Source organism: Leucoraja erinacea, chromosome 1, assembly GCF_028641065.1.
Source record: "Leucoraja erinacea ecotype New England chromosome 1, Leri_hhj_1, whole genome shotgun sequence".
In the NCBI taxonomy this organism is placed as follows: domain Eukaryota; kingdom Metazoa; phylum Chordata; class Chondrichthyes; order Rajiformes; family Rajidae; genus Leucoraja; species Leucoraja erinaceus.
In genome coordinates this window covers 47,525,376-47,545,106 of record NC_073377.1, presented here as the reverse complement: position 1 = coordinate 47,545,106, position 19,731 = coordinate 47,525,376, and the positions used below count along the sequence as shown (strand labels likewise).

The following is a 19,731-nucleotide window of genomic DNA, read 5'->3' as shown; positions in this document are numbered from 1 at the left end:
GACTTGGGCCATCTGGGAAATAGAGTGTTTGAACATCAAACCTGACATTAAACTTTTGGTGTACCAGGCAACAGTGATCTCCATCCCACTGTTTTTGTTATGTCATGACAGCATATTGTTTGTGGTACTGGACCAGCAATCAATGTTCTGGTCCACTGCTGTGAGAAATAAGACTGAAAGCCACTTGTGGTACATAAATTAATTTAACAAATATGGCATTTGAAATGAGAGCAAGTTTCACGATAACCACAAAACTAGATTTTCTTAAAACGCAGCTGGTTTAGTGATGTTTTTTTTTTCCAATTTGGCTTCTATGTATCTCCAGAATATAGTCAAGTGCAAAATAAGAGTGGTTGACTCTTAACTGTTGCTTTGGTTGGAGACAATTATGGATTGATGATAAATGCTAGCATTGCCAGTGCCATCTATAGACATGAACGAATAAATAAACAAAAACACTTGGACAACCTGCAAAGGCATATCAAATGCTGGAGGAAAATTGCCAACAAATCCATTGGCAGCATAAGAAAAGTATTGTCAGTGTTCTGAGGTAAACGGTCCCAACATTGAGAATAATTGCACCCGATGGGCTCTGATGGATGGGCCACATTCTTTGTCCTGACACCAGACAATGACACACGACGATTCCCAACTCGGTTCCTTGGAGAAACAACACTACCAAGCACGTGCATCATTAAAAGGATCAACTAATTAAAGGTTGAGAACATGTTATATATTTTAATGATTTCAAATTTAGACATTCAAATCTTTATTTTTGAAGTACAAATATTCATACATACTTTAGTTTAGGTTGGAGATACTGCACTGAGGCAGGCCCTTCCGTGTCCACACTGATCAACGATCCCCAGATATTAAAACTATCCTACACACACTAGGGACAATTTACATTTATAGAAAGCCAATTAACCTACAAACCTGTACGTCCTTGGAGTGTGGGATGAAACCAAAGATCTCGGAGAAAACACAAGCGGTCACGGGTAGAACGTAAAAATTCCATATTGAAAACACCGGTAGTCGGGATTGAACCTGGATCTGTGGCGCTGAAAGCACTGTAAGGCAGCAACTCTACCCTGCTCCCGTGGCACTGTGCCGCCATTTTATGGAACGTTGTAATTTATTTTAAATTCTTTTATTTTAGGAGATCTATGATAATGAAGAATATATCTGGAAAGAAAATAAGGAGTGTCAATGGGCAAAAAATAACTAGAACTAACTGTATCTCACTGTATTCTTGAAATAAATATAATGCTGTGTGTTTGTCAAAGCATTTAATATCATGAATTGAAATAGCATTGTTATGCATTAATTGAAACTGATAATGTGCTTTTTGCACAATACTGATAAGTGCAACTAAGGACAATGATGGGTGTACATTTTGGAATAGAATGAAGTAAATTGTACCTTGCATTTTCATGATGGAAATTTTCTTGATGAAACTAGTTGATGCCAATAAATTTGTACTGATTTCCAGCATTTCTGGAATTTTAATTTATATCTATGAATGGACATGTGCAGCAATATTCTTCATTTTAATTCTGACCATATTAAATTGAAGAGAAGACTATGCCAATTTTAGTGTGAACCGTGTCATCTTTTTTTCTTGGAGTAAATGAGGAACTGCAGAAGCTGATTTACAAACAAAGACATTAAGGGCTGGAGTAACTCAGCAGGTCAGGCAGCATCGCTGGAGAACATGGTTGGGCGTTGTTTTGCATCGGGACCCTGTAGATGTAGTGGGGGGGGGGGGGGGGGGGGGGGGGGGGGGGGATGGTGCTGGACAAGTGGTGGGGCTGAAACAAAGACTGGCAAGTGAGAGGTGAATACAGGTGAGGTGGGTAGGGGGTTAATTGGCAGAAGGTTGAACAAAGGCTATAAATGAAAAGAAAACAAAAGCCTGTAAGATAAGGAGAGACATGGAGTGAAATGTTCCCTCCTCTTTCCTCCCTGTGCCACCACACCCAGGTAGGCTCTCATTTCCACTGTTATCTTATCCCCCTTGCCTGTTTCATCTATATCCGTTCCTCTGGCTTCACATTTCACCCCCATTCTTCCCTCTTCTCAGAGCCAGCCCACTTCATTAACTTCTTGTGATCCTGCGTCTAGTCTCTCTGTCGCTGAGTGGTCTGTCCTCACCAGAGGCCTCGTCTTTGTACTCCTGCACCTCAATGAGTTCTGAGTTTGTCATGATAATTCGGCCCTTCGAGCCAGCACCGGCCATTCAATGTGATCATGGCTGATCATCCCCAATGAGTACCCTGTTCCTGCCTTCTCCCCATATCCCCCGACTCCGCTGATGTTGAGCTCTTCTTCCATTGAGTCTTTCCGCCCCAACTGACGACCCTTTCTCCTGTCTCCTCTTGTTCTTGGCCACCCACTTCTGGCCTTTTACAGTCTCTCATCCTTTTCATTTCCTACAGCTGACACTGGGCATCAATCTTGATTAATCCACTCCCTTAACCCACTCCAACCTCACATGCTACAAACTTGCAGGTCTCCATTCCCTCTGCTCCATTTTTAACCTCATCATCAAATTTAATTCAAACAAAGTGTCTCAACTCAAATTATTGACTGTTCATTTCCCTCTGCAGATGCTACCTGAAAGCAGAAAACCTCCAGCAGTTTTTATTTTGCTTCAGATTATGGCATCTGCGGTATCTTGCTTCTGTTATTTGGACAATGCTGGAAAGTAGATAAACTGTGACCTCTAGTGGTATCAATCTACATGTGCATTCAGAAATACATTCTCACCGAAATACTTCATTGTATTTTCAATAGATAACAGTAACTTGTCTAATAAAAGGCCTGTTCCACTTGGGCGACTCTTTAGGTGACTGCCAGGGACTAGTTTAATTGGAATTCACCTAGGGCACCTGGCGGCAACCTACGACAGCAAAAATGTCGCCACTGTCACTGAAAAAGTTTCAATATGTTGGAAGATTTTACGGCAGTCGTCCGTCGTTGCCCAAAAAATCACCTAAGTGGGACAGGCCCATAATCGATGTTGGACAAAAACCTATGTTTGTAGTAATAGTAAACTGGGAACACTTAAGACTGAATGACATTTAGCAGAATGTATATAATTTATGTTATGGAATTTCGCAAACACTGCATTTGTTCAATGTATTGAGAAATGATTATATTAAAATCATGTAATTGACAGACATTTTGTGTATAATTTCTGTTGAATACAGAAAGAGTGATGCTTAATGCTGAGTTAGGTGATGGGGTATTCGGATAGGGGTAGAGTGGGAGTGGATAGATTACTATCAATTACTTTACATGTACTCTTACAAACTCCTACTTTTCCAGCCCCTATATACCTTTATTGTGAAAATGTAAAACATTGTGGATAGTGTCCAGGTGTCCTTTTTCAAACCTTTTCTGTCACGTGCCTTTTAAATGTTTTAGTACTTGCCTCAACTACTATCCTCTGGCAGCCTGTTCCAGATACCCACTACCGTCTGAGTGAAAAAATTAATCTTGCGTTTTCTATTAAATCTTTATCCTCTCCCCTTCGCCTTCTGGCTCTTGACTCCCCTACTCTAGGTAAAGACTGCATTCACTCTATCAATTCCTCTGATGATGTTATACAACTCCATAAGATCACCTCTCGGCTTCTCGCGATCCAAGGGAATAATGACCTAGTTTATCCAATCTCTACCTATATTCGAGACCCTCAGGCACTGGCAACATTCTCGTAAATATTCTCTGCACTCTTTCCAGCTTAATGAAATCCTTCCTTTAGCAAGGTGACAAAAAATTGAACAGAATAGTCCAAATACAGTCTCACCAACCTCGTACAACTATAACATAATGTCCCAAATATTATACTCAATACCCTGACTGATGAAAACCAATATACCAAAAGATTTATTTACCTATGACACCACATTTTGGGGAACTATGTACTTGTACTTGTACTCGTAGCTCCCTCTACTCTACCATTCTTCCCAGGGCCCTTCATTCACTATGAAGCTCCTGCCCTGGTTTGAATTCCCAAAATGCAACATCTTTCACATTAAACTTCATTAGCCATACCTCTGCCGACTTGTCCAGCTGATCGTGATACTGCTGTACTTTTGATAACCATTTTCACTGTACCATATGCACTTAATATGCACAATGGAACTTAACAGGGTTGTTAAATGCTGTCAGCAAGTCAACGTAATCTCATGAGAACCATTTAGTCACTGAATGCTGTTAAAACTACTTATGGCTGCCTTTATGCACACCCCTGCAGACGTTGCCAGAAATTAATCTAGTGTGGATTTATTTCAATTGACATTTCCATTGCATTCAGGGCTTATCATGGGATAGGTAGCGAGAAACAATTTCAGTTAGAAAATCTGGGATGAGGATTCACTACCTAAAAATTAAAGCCAGGCCTGTAAGAAATTATTTTATTTGCAAGTGACAGCTGAGCTTCAGTAGCGTTGAGGTAGAGACCTCTGTACTGTGAAGTGATCATGCAGTGAAGAAAGCGAATAACCATGTTCAGCTTACCATAGCAAAAGGATTTGAGTATAGGAACTTAACAGAGGTTGTAAATGCAGTCAGTACAGGGTCTTGGTGAGAACCATTAGGTCACTGAAGTATTGCATACAGTTTTGGTCTCCAAATCTGAGGAAGCAGACGTTATTGCCATAGAGGGAGTGCAGAGAAGATTCATCAGACTGATTCCTGGGATGTCAGGACTGTCTTATGAAGAAAGACTGGATAGACTTGGTTTATACTCTCTAGAATTTAGGAGATTGAGAGGGGATCTTATAGAAACTTACAAAATTCTTAAGGGGTTGGACAGGCTAGATGCAGGACAGATTGCTCCCGATGTTGGGGAAGTCCAGGACAAGCTGTCACAGCTTAAGAAATAAGGGGGAATATCTGTTCGTTTTGAGATGAGAAGAAATTTTTTGGTGGTACAGAGAGTGGTGAAAAAAAAGGAACTCTCTGCCGCAGAGGGTATTGGTAGTATGAGGCCAGTTCATATGCTAACTGTCTATTGGGAGTTAGATGCATTAGATAGTTAAGTCTGTGCTCCTGCTTAAGCAGACACAAAATGCTGGAGTAACTCAGCAGGTCAGGCAGCATCTCTGGAGAACATGGATAGGTCCTGTAGTCCTGCTAATGCTTGATCTTAATCTCATTTAGTTAACTGCATGTATTTCAGCAGGAAGGACCCCACTTCACCTATAACACCAGAAATAAATAAAGGAATCGATCAATTTTGCAAGATTGCCTTTTGATTTTTTGATTGTTGCTTATTTTTTGAAAGCATTTGATGTTTCATATAACAAAACAAATGCTGGAAGAACTCAGCCGGTCAAGCAGCATCTGTGGAAAGAGGAACCAGTCCATGTATTGGATCAATGCCCCTTGGAACTGGGGGAAGAATGGAGGACTTGCAGTTTTCAGAGCAGATGTGGAGGAAGGAGTGTGGTAAAAGAGAAAAAATACAAATGGAGGCAGGTTAAGGCAGATCAGGTGATAAGGAACATGCATACTAACCATTAGTAAAGCATTTTGGAAAAATTGGATAAAAGGGAGACGAGTATGATGCTTGGAAATGATGGGATATTGTTCTGCTAGTTTACATTGGGACTTAACTATGCCCATGTAGGAGGTTGCAGACTGAAAGTTTGGAATGCGATTGGGATTGCAAATCAAATGGGCAGGCTGCAAAAATCACCACCCCATGTGCACAAATAATCACCCAATCCCTTTGTTTGTTTCTCCATTGTAGAGGAGACCACATTGTGAACACCAAGTGTAGTACTCAAGGTTGCAAGTGCCTGCTTCACCTGGAATGATTCTTTGCATTCTTCGATGTAGGGAAGGGAAAAGGTGAATGGACTGTTGTTGCACCTCCTTCAAATGCATGGGAAATGGCATCAATTGTGCAAGGATCAGCTCTGCAAGAATTTACAATTTTTAATTAGAATTAGAATTTATTAGAATTTTTACGAGGATGTTGCCAGGACTAGAGGGTCTGAGCTATAGAGGTTGAATAGGCTGGGGCTTTATTCCTTGGAGCGCAGGAAGATGAGGGGTGATCTTAGAGGGTATAAAATCTTGAGAGGAATAGATCGGGTAGATGCATAGAATCTCTTGCACAGTGTCAGTGAATCGAGGACCAGAGGACAGGGGAAAAGATTTAATAGGAATCTGAGGGGTATCTTTTTCACACAAAGGGTGGTGGGTGTATGGAACGAGCTGCCAGAGGAGATAATTGAGGCAGGGACTATCCCAACGTTTAAGAAACAAGTTACACAGGTATAGGGGGGTATGGGCAGGTGCAGGTGGGATTAGTGTACCTGGAACATGTTGGCCGGTGTGGGCAAATTGGGCCAAAGGGCCTGTTTCCATGCTGAATCACTCTCTGACTCTCTGACACTATCATTGTAGGATATCCCCAAGTGCAGAGGGCTTTTGGCTGCATCCAGATCAATTTGTGAGTGCTATATTTGAAAGGTGCTCAATTTCCTCAGTGAGCCGTAGAAGTATGATCATGTAGTGAATCAAGTGGTTCATTATCCGAGCATAATCAGTTTGGTTTGCAGGAATCGGCTGCACTAACTGTATTTGAAGCACCACATAAATCAAGGGATGGCTACATTGCATGGAGATCCTTGGGACTATTTTTTTGGCAATGATTTTGATAGCTATTTCCATATGTTCATAATTGTAGGAGAAAAATTAGGCTATTCGGCCAATCAAGTCAACTCTGCCTTTCAATCATGGCTGATCTATCTTTCCCTCTGAATGCTATTCTCCTGGCTTCTCCCCCTGACCCCTGTACTAATCAAGAATCTATTCATCTCCATCTTAAAATATATCCATTGACTTGGCCTCCACCGCCTTCTGTGGCAATGAATTCCACATTAATCTATTAATCTACCAATCTAGTTTTTCACTATTCCTCAGTTAATATGACAAAACTGTAGAAAGGATAGGGCAAGAGTTTATTAGCAAAAGGCACAGTACTTATATTGATAAACTAAAGGAATGCAAAGTTGTTTTTGAAACAAATAAGTTTAAATTTTGAAATGGTAGAAGACCTCCATCAGATTATGGAGTTGGATCAAAATTATGAGAAGTCGCACACAGATAAACTTACAGGGAAGATGGCTGGATAAAATGTTCAGACTCTTGTACAATGAAGATAATAATATTGGAAATAAATGAAAATACACAATAAGTTTTGTTCTTATTCATTTCTTTTAATTAAAGCCTGTGAATTACAGAGATAGACATTTCACATTAAAAGGAGGCAATGCATAGCCAGACAACCCTTTCACTTTTCAATCCAAAATGAAAAATAAACAGTAGTATTGTATTTGGGAAGAAATCACCTAATAAATATTTGAAGCATATATTTACATATATATAAACCCAAATCAGTAAGTGCAATAAGTCCCACCAGTGCACCATGACTGGCGTTTGCATTGAGTTCATATAGATTTCCAGTGCTCAGCACATTTGTTTTTAAAATGAGCTTAATGGTGGTGTTTTTAAAAAATACTTTGAGAAACAAGAACTCAAATTTAAATGTTGTTGGCAGAAAAGTCGATGCATATAAAATGTACTAATCATATTATTGAAAACAGTACCATTCTTCAAGAAATGTTTCATTAAAAAAATTCTTGCAATGTTACCCATATCCCTTTGATTTGTAGAAAAAAACTTTTAATCGTATTCAAAAGATATTTTGTAAGTCTTATTTACATAATAATGTATTAGTGATCGGACATTAGTACATAGCATAATGTTGGCTTTAATAAACCAGAGTAGCTATCCTGAATGACAATAGATTATTTGCTCCCAGTACCTGAATCAGCTTTCGATGAAGTATTGATCCGACGAAAGTGGAAATATTGAAACATAGCACACAGCAGAGTGGAGCAAAATAGAACCATTTTCAAAAGAAATAGGTAAAAATTAGCAATAATCTTATTGACTAAGAGGAAAGTGAAATTTAATGATAGAATGCATAACTAGAAGGATAGATGGCAGTACAAATTGAAATCTGGGAAAGCAATCAATGTTACTGTGTGCCTGGCTGGGTATGTTATTGGCTGACTTAAAATATGCATTATTATTCCCATTGTGTATGTGGATCAGAACCAACATTCTGAGTGCAAAAGAAAACAATGGGAGTAATGTTCTGAAGATGTTCTTACAAAGGGAATCTTGGTCACCAGCAACTCAATTTGCAAACCAGCAGTAGGATTGCCTGCAACCCTTTGACATTTGTACTTAATGAGGATCTTTTCCTGCTAGTTAAATATATGCAACTATTTGCCCCTGATATCACAGTGATAGGCAATTAAGTATCACATTGTATAAACAAATTGTTTGCCTTTTGCCTTGAGGCTAGGTAGAATATTGAACATCTTAAAATTCTCCTTTTCAGTTTGGGGACCCTCTCGACCAAATTCAATTGATTTCAATGATGAGCACATTTACATTTTTTAGTAGCAACATTTTTGCAGAAGACCATGATCAGCTCTTATATTGATGATTCCATAATCTTCAAGAAGAAATAAAGGATGAAATTCCTGAAATGAACGTGGAAATTGGCCATTTTCTTCATAATCTACAACCAATGACTGAAATGGCACACTTTAAAGTGTCATGTTCCCACATTTAAATTAGTAGATCAAATGGGAATAAAAGCAGTAATTTTTGCTTTTCTCCAAAAGTGAAAATTAGCTCCATAAAATGTAAACACTGAATCTATCAAATCTTCAAGATTTTCTATAACGACACTCAGTTTAGTAGTGACCTAATATGAATACATCTACCACATCCCTTGCGACCAGCCATATTCAACAATTCAGTCTAAGAACCTGTATAATTCACAGTGAAATTAACCATAATTCATTATTCTTCAGCAGCATTATCATTGAGATTGTCATTGTCATTGTCATCGTCATCATTTTCCTCTTCGTCCTTTGCCAGTTTGTTGTATTTCCTTTTAAAGAAGCCAAGCTGTTGAAAACAAAGTAAGTATTCATTCACTGCTCCAAAAATCACTGCCTCGTGTTAATTTATTTCACATAATTATATATTTCCATTCAGGATTATATATGTGTAGTTGATTATATTCGGCTATATTTTCTGCTCTGGCCCCAATGTAAAATAAGATGCTTGTTTGCTATTTGGATATTGGCCACTGCCAGTGCAACGCCACTATTGACCAAACAGTATCCACCTGAACATTATGAAATATACAACATACGGCTCTGCTTTATAATCCTACATATAAGACTGTTTAAATGCGTGAATATTTTATCAAATAGGTTATTCTTTTTTATGAGTACATTATCGACTAGACAATTAAAGATGTTCGTGGGCCATGGAAAGCAAAATAATTTTATGATGACTGGAAAGCAAAAAAGGCAAATTAATAATTAGTTACTATCTCTCTCGCTCTCTAAGCCTTATGATTATTTGAAAACCAGAGAAGTAACTTACTTTCCATAGGGCACCAATGAGTGCTAAAAGCACAAGTAATCCACCTATGATACTCCCCACAATCACACCGACAGGTACCTTAACTTTTCCCACAGGTTTGATTAATGTAACTGGGATCTAGATGTCAAAATGAAAAGCACAGCCAAAAGTCAGTTCTGTTAAAAGTTTCATTAAACCTATTAACTTGCAAAACAAAAAGCAAAATGTGATCAATCTCATGGTCATGCTGGAAGACTTACATTTTCTATTTGTAAACAATACACAGGACATAGTTGGAGTTTGTTGTTTGTACAATTAATTATTTTAAAAGCAACTCAAATCAGAATAAGTTAAAATTATCTGGACGCAAGGCATTGCAGATTCTGGTTTTTAAAAAATACCCAAAGTGCTGGAGAACTCAGCGGGTCATGCAGCACCTCTGAGGAACATAGATGGGTGACATTTTGAGTCAGGATCCTTCTTCAGTCTTTAAAATTATGTTGATTATTTATGGAAAACTGCCACTCTCATAGTCAGCAGTTTTATGCTGTTTTGCAGATGGCAAGAATAGCAATAAATTGCATTGGGGCCATTCTTTGCATTGGCTCACAATAATAATTTAATACAATGTAATTTAAATTTGAATTGTGGCTCTCATGCCAAGTTGAGCTAACATAGAAATGATCTGGCTGAAGACCAAAGAAGTGTCTGTCATTACTTTGTGTTGCTCTGTCTAGGAGGAGCAGCAGTTCTTATAATTAAAAAATAACCTCGCATTTTGAATGCAAGAAATACTAAGTATCTGGCCCTTACTTATGTTGGGTCGGTGGGGGAAAGGGGTGGGAGGAGGTAGGGGGGAGGTCACTGAGGTTCTCGATCTTCTGCCACCTGTTCTCCCAATAACCAATGCAAATGGGAAATGCTGTGTGCAACACACGTGATGCAGTGTCTGCAGATAGATTTCCCAACCCAAGAACAGTAAGTGGAAATCTACGCCAGCCATACAGTCCAGGGCAACTGCTATAAGAAGCAGCAGAGCAGTAAACACTGCTGGCCCCTTCAGCTTCTTCACCAGCGCTAGAAAATTGTGTCATCTGCAAGGAACCCTGGAAACACCCAGTAGAAGTACTGCTGTTTGGATGGGAAATCAGCTCCAACATTTATTTAGACAACAGAGAAAGAGAAATTAAAATGATGTCTGTGAGAAAGCTTAACTTCATGTATCATTTTAAAGTCATTATTTCTACTTTGCCCAGACTCTTTGTCTCTTTTACTTATTCTCCTTCTGACAATATTTCAGTCTGTTCAAAAGAGATGGGGGAAGATATTGAACAATTTCTTTTCTTCGGTATTTACCAAGGAGAAGGATATTGAATTATGTGAGGTGAGGGAAACAAGTAGAGTAGCTATGGAAACTATGAGATTCAAAGAAGAGGAAGTACTGATACTTTTGAGATATATAAAAGTGGATAAGTCTCCAGATCCGGACAGGATATTCCCTAGGACATTGAGGGAAGTTGGTGTAGAAATAGCAGGGGCTATGACAGAAATATTTCAAATGTCATTAGAAACGGGAATAGTCCCGGAGGATTGGCGTACTGTGCATGTTGTTCCATTGTTTAAAAAGGGGTCTAAGAGTAAACCTAGCAATTATAGACCTGTTAGTTTGACCTCAGTGGTGGGCAAATTAATGGAAAAGATACTTAGAGATAATATATATAAGCATCTGGATAAACGGTCTGATTAGGAACGGTCAACGGATTTGTGCCTGGAAGGTCATGTTTGACTAATCTTCTTGAATTTTTTGAAGAGGTTACTCGGGAAATTGATGAGGGTAAAACAGTGCATGTTGTATATATGGACATCAGTAAGGCCTTTGACAAGGTTCCTCATGGAAGGTTGGTTAAGAAGGTTCAATTGTTGGGTATTAATGGTGGAGTAGCAAGATGGATTCAACAGTGGCTGAATGGGAGATGCCAGAGAGTAATGGTGGATGGCTGTTTGTCAGGTTGGAGGCCAGTGACTAGTGGGGTGCCACAGGGATCTGAGTTGCGTCCACTGTTGTTTGTCATGTACATCAATGATCTGGATGATGGTGTGGTAAATTGGATTAGTAAGTATGCAGATGATACTAAGATAGGTGATGTTGTGGATAATGAAGTAGATTTTCAAAGTCTACAGAGAGATTTATGCCAGTTGGAAGAGTGGGCTGAAAGATGGCAGATGGAGTTTAATGCTGATAAGTGTGAGGTGCTACACCTTGGCAGGACAAATCAAAATAGTACGTACATGGTAAATGGTAGGGAATTGAAGAATGCAGTTGAACAGAGGGATCTGGGAATAACTGTGCACAGTTCCCTGAAGGTGAAATCTCATGTAGACAGGGTGGTAAAGAAAGCTTTTGGTGTGCTGGCCTTTATAAATCAGAGCATTGAGTATAGAAGTTGGGATGTAATGTTAAAATTGTTCAAGGCATTGGTGAGGCCAATTCTGGAGTATGATGTACAATTTTGATTGCCTAATTATAGGAAGGATGTCAACAAAATAGAGAGAGTACAGAGGAGATTTACTAGAATGTTGCCTGGGTTTCAGCAACTAAGTTACAGAGAAAGGTTGAACAAGTTAGGTCTTTATTCTTTGGAGCACAGAAGGTTAAGGGGGGACGATAGAGGTCTTTAAAATGATGAGAGGGATAGACAGAGTTGACATGGATAAGCTTTTCCCACTGAGAGTAGGGAAGATTCAAACAAGGGGACATGACTTGAGAATTAAGGGACAGAAGTTTAGGGGTACCATGAGGGGGAACTTCTTTACTCAGAGAGTGGTAGCTGTGTGGAATGAGCATCCAGTGAAGGTGGTGGAGGCAGGTTCGATTTTTCATTTAAAAATAAATTGGATAGGTATATGGACGGGAAAGGTATGGAAGGTTATGGTCGGAGTGCAGGTAGATGGGACTAGGGGAGAATATGTGTTCGGCACGGACTAGAAGGGCCGAGATGGCCTGTTTCCGTGCTATAATTGTTATATGGTTATATGTTATCTTATTTTAAGTATTAACTGCAATAAATCTTTTGATTCAATATAAAATTAGAAAAGGCGTAAAGGGATTAGAGTGGTAATGTTTAGGATACTCACTGATAATGTATTGTTTTTGATGATCAACAATTGTCCGCTTATTTCAATCTGTGCAGCCAGACTCAATATTATGCTTTGAAAGACGGCCTAAAATAAAGGGTGATAAGGTTGTTAGTGAAGGTTTTAAAACTGCAATCATTTAATCTGAGAGAAAAATAAGAAAAAGGTCAGCTATTTAAGGTACATTTATTGTCACATGCACCCTTGGTACAATGAAATTTGAGTTACCATACAGCCATACAAATAAAAAGAACACAATACACAATAGAATTTAACATGAACATCCCCCACAGCAGAATCAACGTTTCCCACTGTGAGGGAAGGCAATAAAGTTCAGTCATCTTCCTCTTTGTTCACCAGTGGTCAGGGCCTTTTTTTGAGCCCTCCAGTCGCCGCTACGGCGGCCCGATGTTTAGGCCCTTACGCCGGGATGATCGGAACTCCCACATCGGAACGGAAGAACACTCAGTGGCTTGGAGTTTCCAAATAGGCACTACTTACCGGAGACGGCGGCTCCCGAAGTCTACAGGCCGAGCTGGGCGGAATTAAGAGTAAAGCAAATACACACAATCCATCTTGGCTCCATTTTCATACCCTCAATGTAAAAAAAGCCAATCTTTCATCCACTGAGATTCACTTTCTGTGCTATTAGAAAGTGAATGAAGGCATTTAATGTTGCAAAGACTGAATGACTGCAGATCCTAGCTGTAGTACTGAAGAGTTGCATATCAAAGTAGACCTTGCTGGAGTAAAGTTACGATCATGATGTGGAGCATTGCCCATTTACAAAACGTTGATGAAAAGCAGGATAAATTCAAAACAGGTCCTTCATTTCACACCAAGGCACCAAATGTGGGTTCAAACAGCCTTGGCAAAACTGAAAGTCACAGGACATTAAGATCAAAACACTAGAAAGCTCCACAAGGCAAAAACCAGTCATGTGAAGTATTCTCCATTTGCTTGGATTTGTGCAGCTCCAATGAACTCAAGAAGCTTAACATGATCCAAGACATAGAAACCTGTCTGATTGGCATCTAATCTGTCCCAAATGTCCACTCCTACAACATGACTGGGATGTTGCCGATGGGTGTACAAGCTAAAAAATGTATAGGAGTTATTCAACTCGCCTACTCTGGCTTTCTCCTAGATTGTAACGTTTACAAGAATGCACATTGGAAGGCATCATTCCACTGGTCCTATCATCTGTTGATTTAAATCCTGGATCGCCCTACCCAACAGCACCTTGAGAGTACCTTCACCGGAAGACTGGAGCAGTTAAAGAAGCTCCTCAAGGGCATTTATGAGTGGGCAATAAATGCTTGCCTCACCAGTGAAGCTCACATCGGGAAACATGAATAAAGAACGGGGTGGAACAGTGGCACAGAGGGAGATTTACAGCGCCAGAGACCTGGGTTCGATCCTGGCTATGGGTGCTGGCTGTACAGTGACAGTGCCAAGATCTCCCCGTGACCTGCGTAGGTTTTCGCCGGGATGTCCGGTTTCCACACATACTCCAAAGGATCGTAAGGTTTGGTCTAATTGTAAATTGTCCCTAGTGTGTGTAGTATAGTGTAAGTGTGTGGGGATCGCTGGGCGGCGCAGACTCGGTGGGCTGAAGGGCCTGTTTCTAAACTAACCTAAATAGGCTCTGCAATGAGCATCTTTATTGATATCTTGAATTTATACTGTCACTCGATGTACAAAGTGGTGGGCTCAACAACATTTCCTTATCTGGCAAATTTTTATTGTATAGAATGAAATGTTCCACTAAGTTGACCTTTTTCTCCCCTGGAGCCTTGTTCAAAGGCAGTACGAAGCCAAACTACATAGGAATTTACTGCTGAATCTTGGCTGAGTGATTCATTTTAGCAGATAGGTTGATAGAATTGCTTATTTAGAATCAATGCCATGGGTTTTGGAGGAAATAACTAATTGATGTCCTCCTGATTGCTCCACAGAGACCAAGAAAAATATATGGCAAAGTAATTATAAAGGACTAATAATCATACATAAGATTATGAATTACAGCATTCTATTTTTGTCTGAATATTAATTTCTTGGCAGACAATTAATGTGCATTATTAAAGAGACAGAGATTTGTAAATCTTTGGTCACAATCACTGGCAGGACTGACTTCACTATCAATGCAATAGTTACTGCATTTCATCAGAGCTTGAATACTGCCATTTTTAAAGCTCTTTTAATGGATGGAATACTTTATTGTCACATGTGACAAGGCACTGCGAAATTCGTTCCTTGTATACCAAAGGTATGCAAATAGTCACCACATACGTGACCAAAAAGATTGATGAGGGCAGAGCTGTGTACATGGACTTCAGTAAGGCGTTCGACAAGGTTCCCCATGGTAGGCTGCTCTGGAAGGTTAGATCGCATGGGATCCAAGGAGAGATAGCTGAATGGATGGCAAATTGGCTCTATGGAAGGAAGGAGAGGGTGATGGTGGAAGGTTGCTTCTCAGAATGGAGGCCTGTGACTAGTGGTGTGCCTCAGGGTTTTGGTGCCGGGCACGTTACTGTTTGTCATCTACATCAATGATTTGGATGAGAACATACAGGGCAAGATTAGCAACTTTGCTGATGATACAAAAGTTAGTGCAGATAGTGAAGATGGTTGTGAACGATTGCAACAGAATCTGGATCGATTGGTCAGGCTGGGCAGAGGAATGGTTAATGGAATTTAGTACAGATAAGTGTGAGGTGTTGCATTTTGGGACGTTGAACAAGGGCAGGACCTACACAGTAAATGGTAGGCCTTTGGGTAGTGTTGTAGAGCAGAGGGACCTAGGAGTACAAGTGCATGGTTCCTTGAAGGTTGAGTCGCAGTTAGATAAGGTGGTCAAAAAGGCTTTTGGCACTTTGGCCATCATCAGTCAGAGTATTGAGAAAAGAAGTAGGGAGGTCATGTTGCAGTTTTATGAGACGTTGGTGAAACTGCATTTAGAACATTGTGTTCAGTTCTGGGCACCATGTAGTAGGAAGGATATTGTCAAGCTTGGAAAGGGTTCAGAACAGATTCATGAGGATGTTGCCAGGACTAGATGTTGAGTAGACGGGGTCTCTAATCCATGGAGCACAGTAGGATGAGGGGAGATCTTATAGAGGTATACAAAATCATGAGAGGAATAGATTGTGTAGATGTACGGAGTCTTTTGCCAAGAGTTGTGGAATTGAGGACCAGAGGCTATAGGTTCAAGGTGAAGGGGAAAAGATTTAATAGGAATCCGAGGGGTAACTTTTTCACACAAAGGGTGGTGGGAGTATAGAACAAGCTGCCAGAGGAGGTAGTTGAGGCTGAGACTCTCCCATCATTTACGAAACAGTTAGACTGGTAAACGGATAGGACAGGTTTGGAGGGACCAAGCGCTGGCAAGTGGGACTAGTGTAGCTGAGACATTGTTGGCCGGTGTGGGCGAGTTGGGCCGAAGGGCCTGGTTCGACACTGTATCACTCTGTAACTCTATATGGTGTTGACAAAGTTATAAATTATCCCCGCCATCTCCTCCTTTGTTCTCCTCCCTCCCCTCCTTTGGGAAGACATTGCTGATATTATGCACAACTTGTTTTTTACGCCTCAAGAAATGTAAGCTGAATAAACCCAGTTTACAACAACTTTAAAACCATATGATCAACTTGCTGAATTAGATATAATGGTCTAGAGTCTTGCTGGGGTCCACCTGATTTACCATTACGTAGCAGGGAAATACTTTGTGCAACATTTTGCAGGAATTTCAGGGACTTATCTTCGACAAGGCTAATGTTAGGTGATTCTGAGATATCGATGGTGGTCTAGGGTTAGTGGTTCAGCAGGTTCCCCGCAGCAGCCTGGGTTCGATTCCTGTCCAGGGAAGTTGGTTTTATCTGTACACTGTGGACGGCTCGATTATAATCTTGTACAGTCTTTTCGCTGAGTGGACAGCTCGCAATAAAAAGCTTTTTAATGTACCTTGGTACACGTGACAATAAACTAAACTAAACTGAAATGCTATTCCAATTATGTGACCACACTTAGGATAAAACATATTTGTAAAAATGAAATTATTACTGATACTTACATTCATAAATGTACCCTCCCAGATTCTGGTGGTAATATTAATTAAATATTCTTTGTTCTTTGCAAGGTTGTTGATTGTGCAATCAAAACTTTCACAGTTGGTATTTTCGCAGTTCTACAAGAATAGATAAAATTGGCCTAGTAAGATTATGCAAGACTATTTTCATTCATGAATATTTTCTAATCCCTTAATCACCAGAAAAAAAAGTGATTTGTTTTGATTAAACCAAGGGGATGCGGCTAATTGGCACTGATCTAACTTTACCACCCAGTTGCCACCTCCCTTGGCCACAGGGGTTTGTTGCGACTATACAGCTACTAATGCACTGGTGGCATCATCAACGCCGCCTTTCCATGAGTTGCATTGGTGCAAACTACACCAATCACGGGTGAAAAAAGTTGTAGAGAAAGAAATAAGAGAGATTACATCTTATTTGGAATAATAGTGTAACAAATCTATATTAAAATATAGAAAATTGTCATTACTTTATTAAATATATAAATATAGTGAATAAAGGAAAATAGACAAATGACAATTACATTTATTTTTCCAGTGACACATGGCAACTCCACCTATATAGATGAGTCAGCTCTGACTGGCATGAGGCTGAGGGTACAGATATGGTTCATTTGGCCCCTCAATTTAGCAACTTGTTGAATGCTCCTGGACTGCTTTGGCATGATAGCCGGGGACATACTGCATTTCTCCTTTGGCAGTTCTCGATAGAACTGCCGTAATCGTCAGTGCATTCCAGTGTTTCTAAATCTAGCCAAACATCAACCGAAGAATAGTAAGTTTAGTAATAGGATGTCATCTTACCAAATCTTTTACTTTCTGGAGGCTTTCCTTTGTAAAAGTTGCAGAATAAGGCGTGTGTTTGATGTTCAGTTTGTCGACTTGTTCTTTTAAATGACATATGAAGTTGCTCTCCTGAAATTATTTTAGAAACAGAAGATCTCTAAAATGAACGATCAAATAGTAGTAACAATCTTTATTCACTCAATGTTAGTCTCCAATGTGAAAGGTAATATGTAAAAAATAATTAAATAATGATGATGTTTGGGACCTATGGTTTAATTGTTATATTGTTGCAATAAATGTACGAATTAGTTTGATCGTTTCAGATCAGACGGTTTTCTTGAATGCTAAATTTTCTTTAGCAGATAAGGTTAGCAATTCTTATTCCCAACACAAAGCAATGTCTGTAATCAGTAGGTAAATTCACTCTGCTCCCAGCCAGCTAATTCTCAAGGGATTCCCTATGACCAATCCAATTAATAACAGCAGATGAGTTATTTTAACCAGAAAATAAGATAGATGACTACTGTCTTCATTTGTTGAACATTCCTTCAGGTTTGAAGAGAAGAAGAATTATTGAATTATTTTGATATGGCATGATCATTACACCCTAGCTACTACAAAGGCTTTATGAGAGTGTGTCATGGTACCATCACAGAGGGACCCAAGTTGATTGGAAAACATTTACGCAGATTTGCATATGTACATACTTGCAAATGTAGACAAATGGACATACATATATCTATAGGAGCAGGGAGGTTCTACTGCAGTTGTACAGAGTCTTGGCGAGACCACACCTGGAGTATTGCGTACAGTTTTGGTCTCCTAATCTGAGGAAATACATTCTTGCCATAGAGGGAGTACAGAGAAGGTTCACCAGATTGATTCCTGGGATGTCAGGACTTTCATATGAAGAAAGACTGGATAGACTCGGCTTGTACTCATTAGAATTTAGAAGATTGAGGGGGGATCTTATAGAAACTTACAAAATTCTTAAGGGGTTGGACAGGCTAGATGTAGGAAGATTGAAGGTACTCAGTAGGAAGATTGTTCCTGATGTTGGGGAAGTCCAGAACAAGGGGTCACAGTTTAAGGATAAGGGGGAAGTCTTTTAGGACCGAGATGAGAAAAACATTTTTCACAGAGAGTGGTGAATCTGTGGAATTCTCTGCCACAGAAGGTAGTTGAGGCCAGTTCATTGGCTATGTTTAAGAGGGAGTTAGATGTGGCCCTTGTGGCTAAAGGGATCAGGGGGTATGGTGAAAAGGCAGGTACAGGATACTGAGTTGGATGATCAGCCATGATCATATTGAAGGCTCGGATGGGCCTGAATTGCTTACTCCTGCACCTATTTTCTATGTTTCTAGCTATATTCTCTTCCTTGGCCCTCCCTCACATGCCTCTATCCTGCTCCACTCCCTCCTTTAGTGCCCACTTCCACAACTGCCTTCTCTTCCATTCTTACACTTTTTCAACCTCACCCGGACAGTTCCCCCTTTACTTATGTGTAGGAAGGAAATGCAGATGCTGATTTACACCAAAGATAGACACAAATTGCTGGAGTAACTTAGCGGGATAAGCAGCATAGAAACATAGAAATTAGGTGCAGGAGTAGGCCATTCGGCCCTTCGAGCCTGCACCGCCATTTAATATGATCATGGCTGATCATCCAACTCAGTATCCCGTACCTGCCTTTTCTCCATACCCTCTGATCCCCTTGGCCACAAGGGCCACATCTAACTCCCTCTTAAATATAGCCAATGAACTGGCCTCAACTACCCTCTGTGGCAGAGAGTTCCAGAGATTCACCACTCTCTGTGTGAAAAAAGTTCTCCTCATCTCGGTTTTAAAGGATTTCCCCCTTATCCTTAAGCTGTGACCCCTTGTCCTGGACTTCCCCAACATCGGAAACAATCTTCCTGCATCTAGCCTGTCCAACCCCTTAAGAATTTTGTAAGTTTCTATAAGATCCCCTCTCAATCTCCTAAACTCTAGAGAGTATAAACCAAGTCTATCCAGTCTTTCTTCATAAGACAGTCCTGACATCCCAGGAATCAGTCTGGTGAACCTTCTCTGCACTCCCTCTATGGCAATAATGTCCTTCCTCAGATTTGGAGACCAAAACTGCACGCAATACTCCAGGTGTGGTCTCACCAAGACCCTATACAACTGCAGTAGAACCTCCCTGCTCCTATACTCAAATCCTCTTGCTATGAAAGCCAACATGCCATTCGCTTTCTTTACTGCCTGCT

At 40.1% G+C, this 19,731-nt stretch overlaps 2 protein-coding genes across 5 annotated transcripts in view; one reads left to right on the top strand and one right to left on the bottom strand.

Annotated features, from left to right (window-relative positions):
• Positions 1-1,591, top strand: part of LOC129696266 (molybdopterin synthase catalytic subunit-like) — a 57,114-nt gene extending 55,523 nt beyond the window's left edge. For all 4 annotated transcript variants that reach the window (XM_055634015.1, XM_055633999.1, XM_055634024.1 and 1 more), the window contains one exon: positions 1,160-1,591. In XM_055634015.1, coding sequence (XP_055489990.1) covers positions 1,160-1,228 — 69 coding nt within the window. In that variant the 3' untranslated portion in view covers positions 1,229-1,591. The remainder of the gene's footprint in view (positions 1-1,159) is intronic.
• A 5,626-nt stretch (positions 1,592-7,217) lies between these two features.
• The window catches only part of itga2.2 (integrin, alpha 2 (CD49B, alpha 2 subunit of VLA-2 receptor), tandem duplicate 2), a 146,894-nt gene continuing 134,380 nt past the window's right edge, over positions 7,218-19,731 (bottom strand). The window contains exons 26-30 of the mRNA XM_055633986.1: positions 17,501-17,611; positions 16,682-16,795; positions 12,610-12,696; positions 9,496-9,612; positions 7,218-9,009 (exon numbers count right to left, since the gene is read on the bottom strand). Coding sequence (XP_055489961.1) covers positions 8,902-9,009; positions 9,496-9,612; positions 12,610-12,696; positions 16,682-16,795; positions 17,501-17,611 — 537 coding nt within the window. The 3' untranslated portion in view covers positions 7,218-8,901. The remainder of the gene's footprint in view (positions 9,010-9,495; positions 9,613-12,609; positions 12,697-16,681; positions 16,796-17,500; positions 17,612-19,731) is intronic.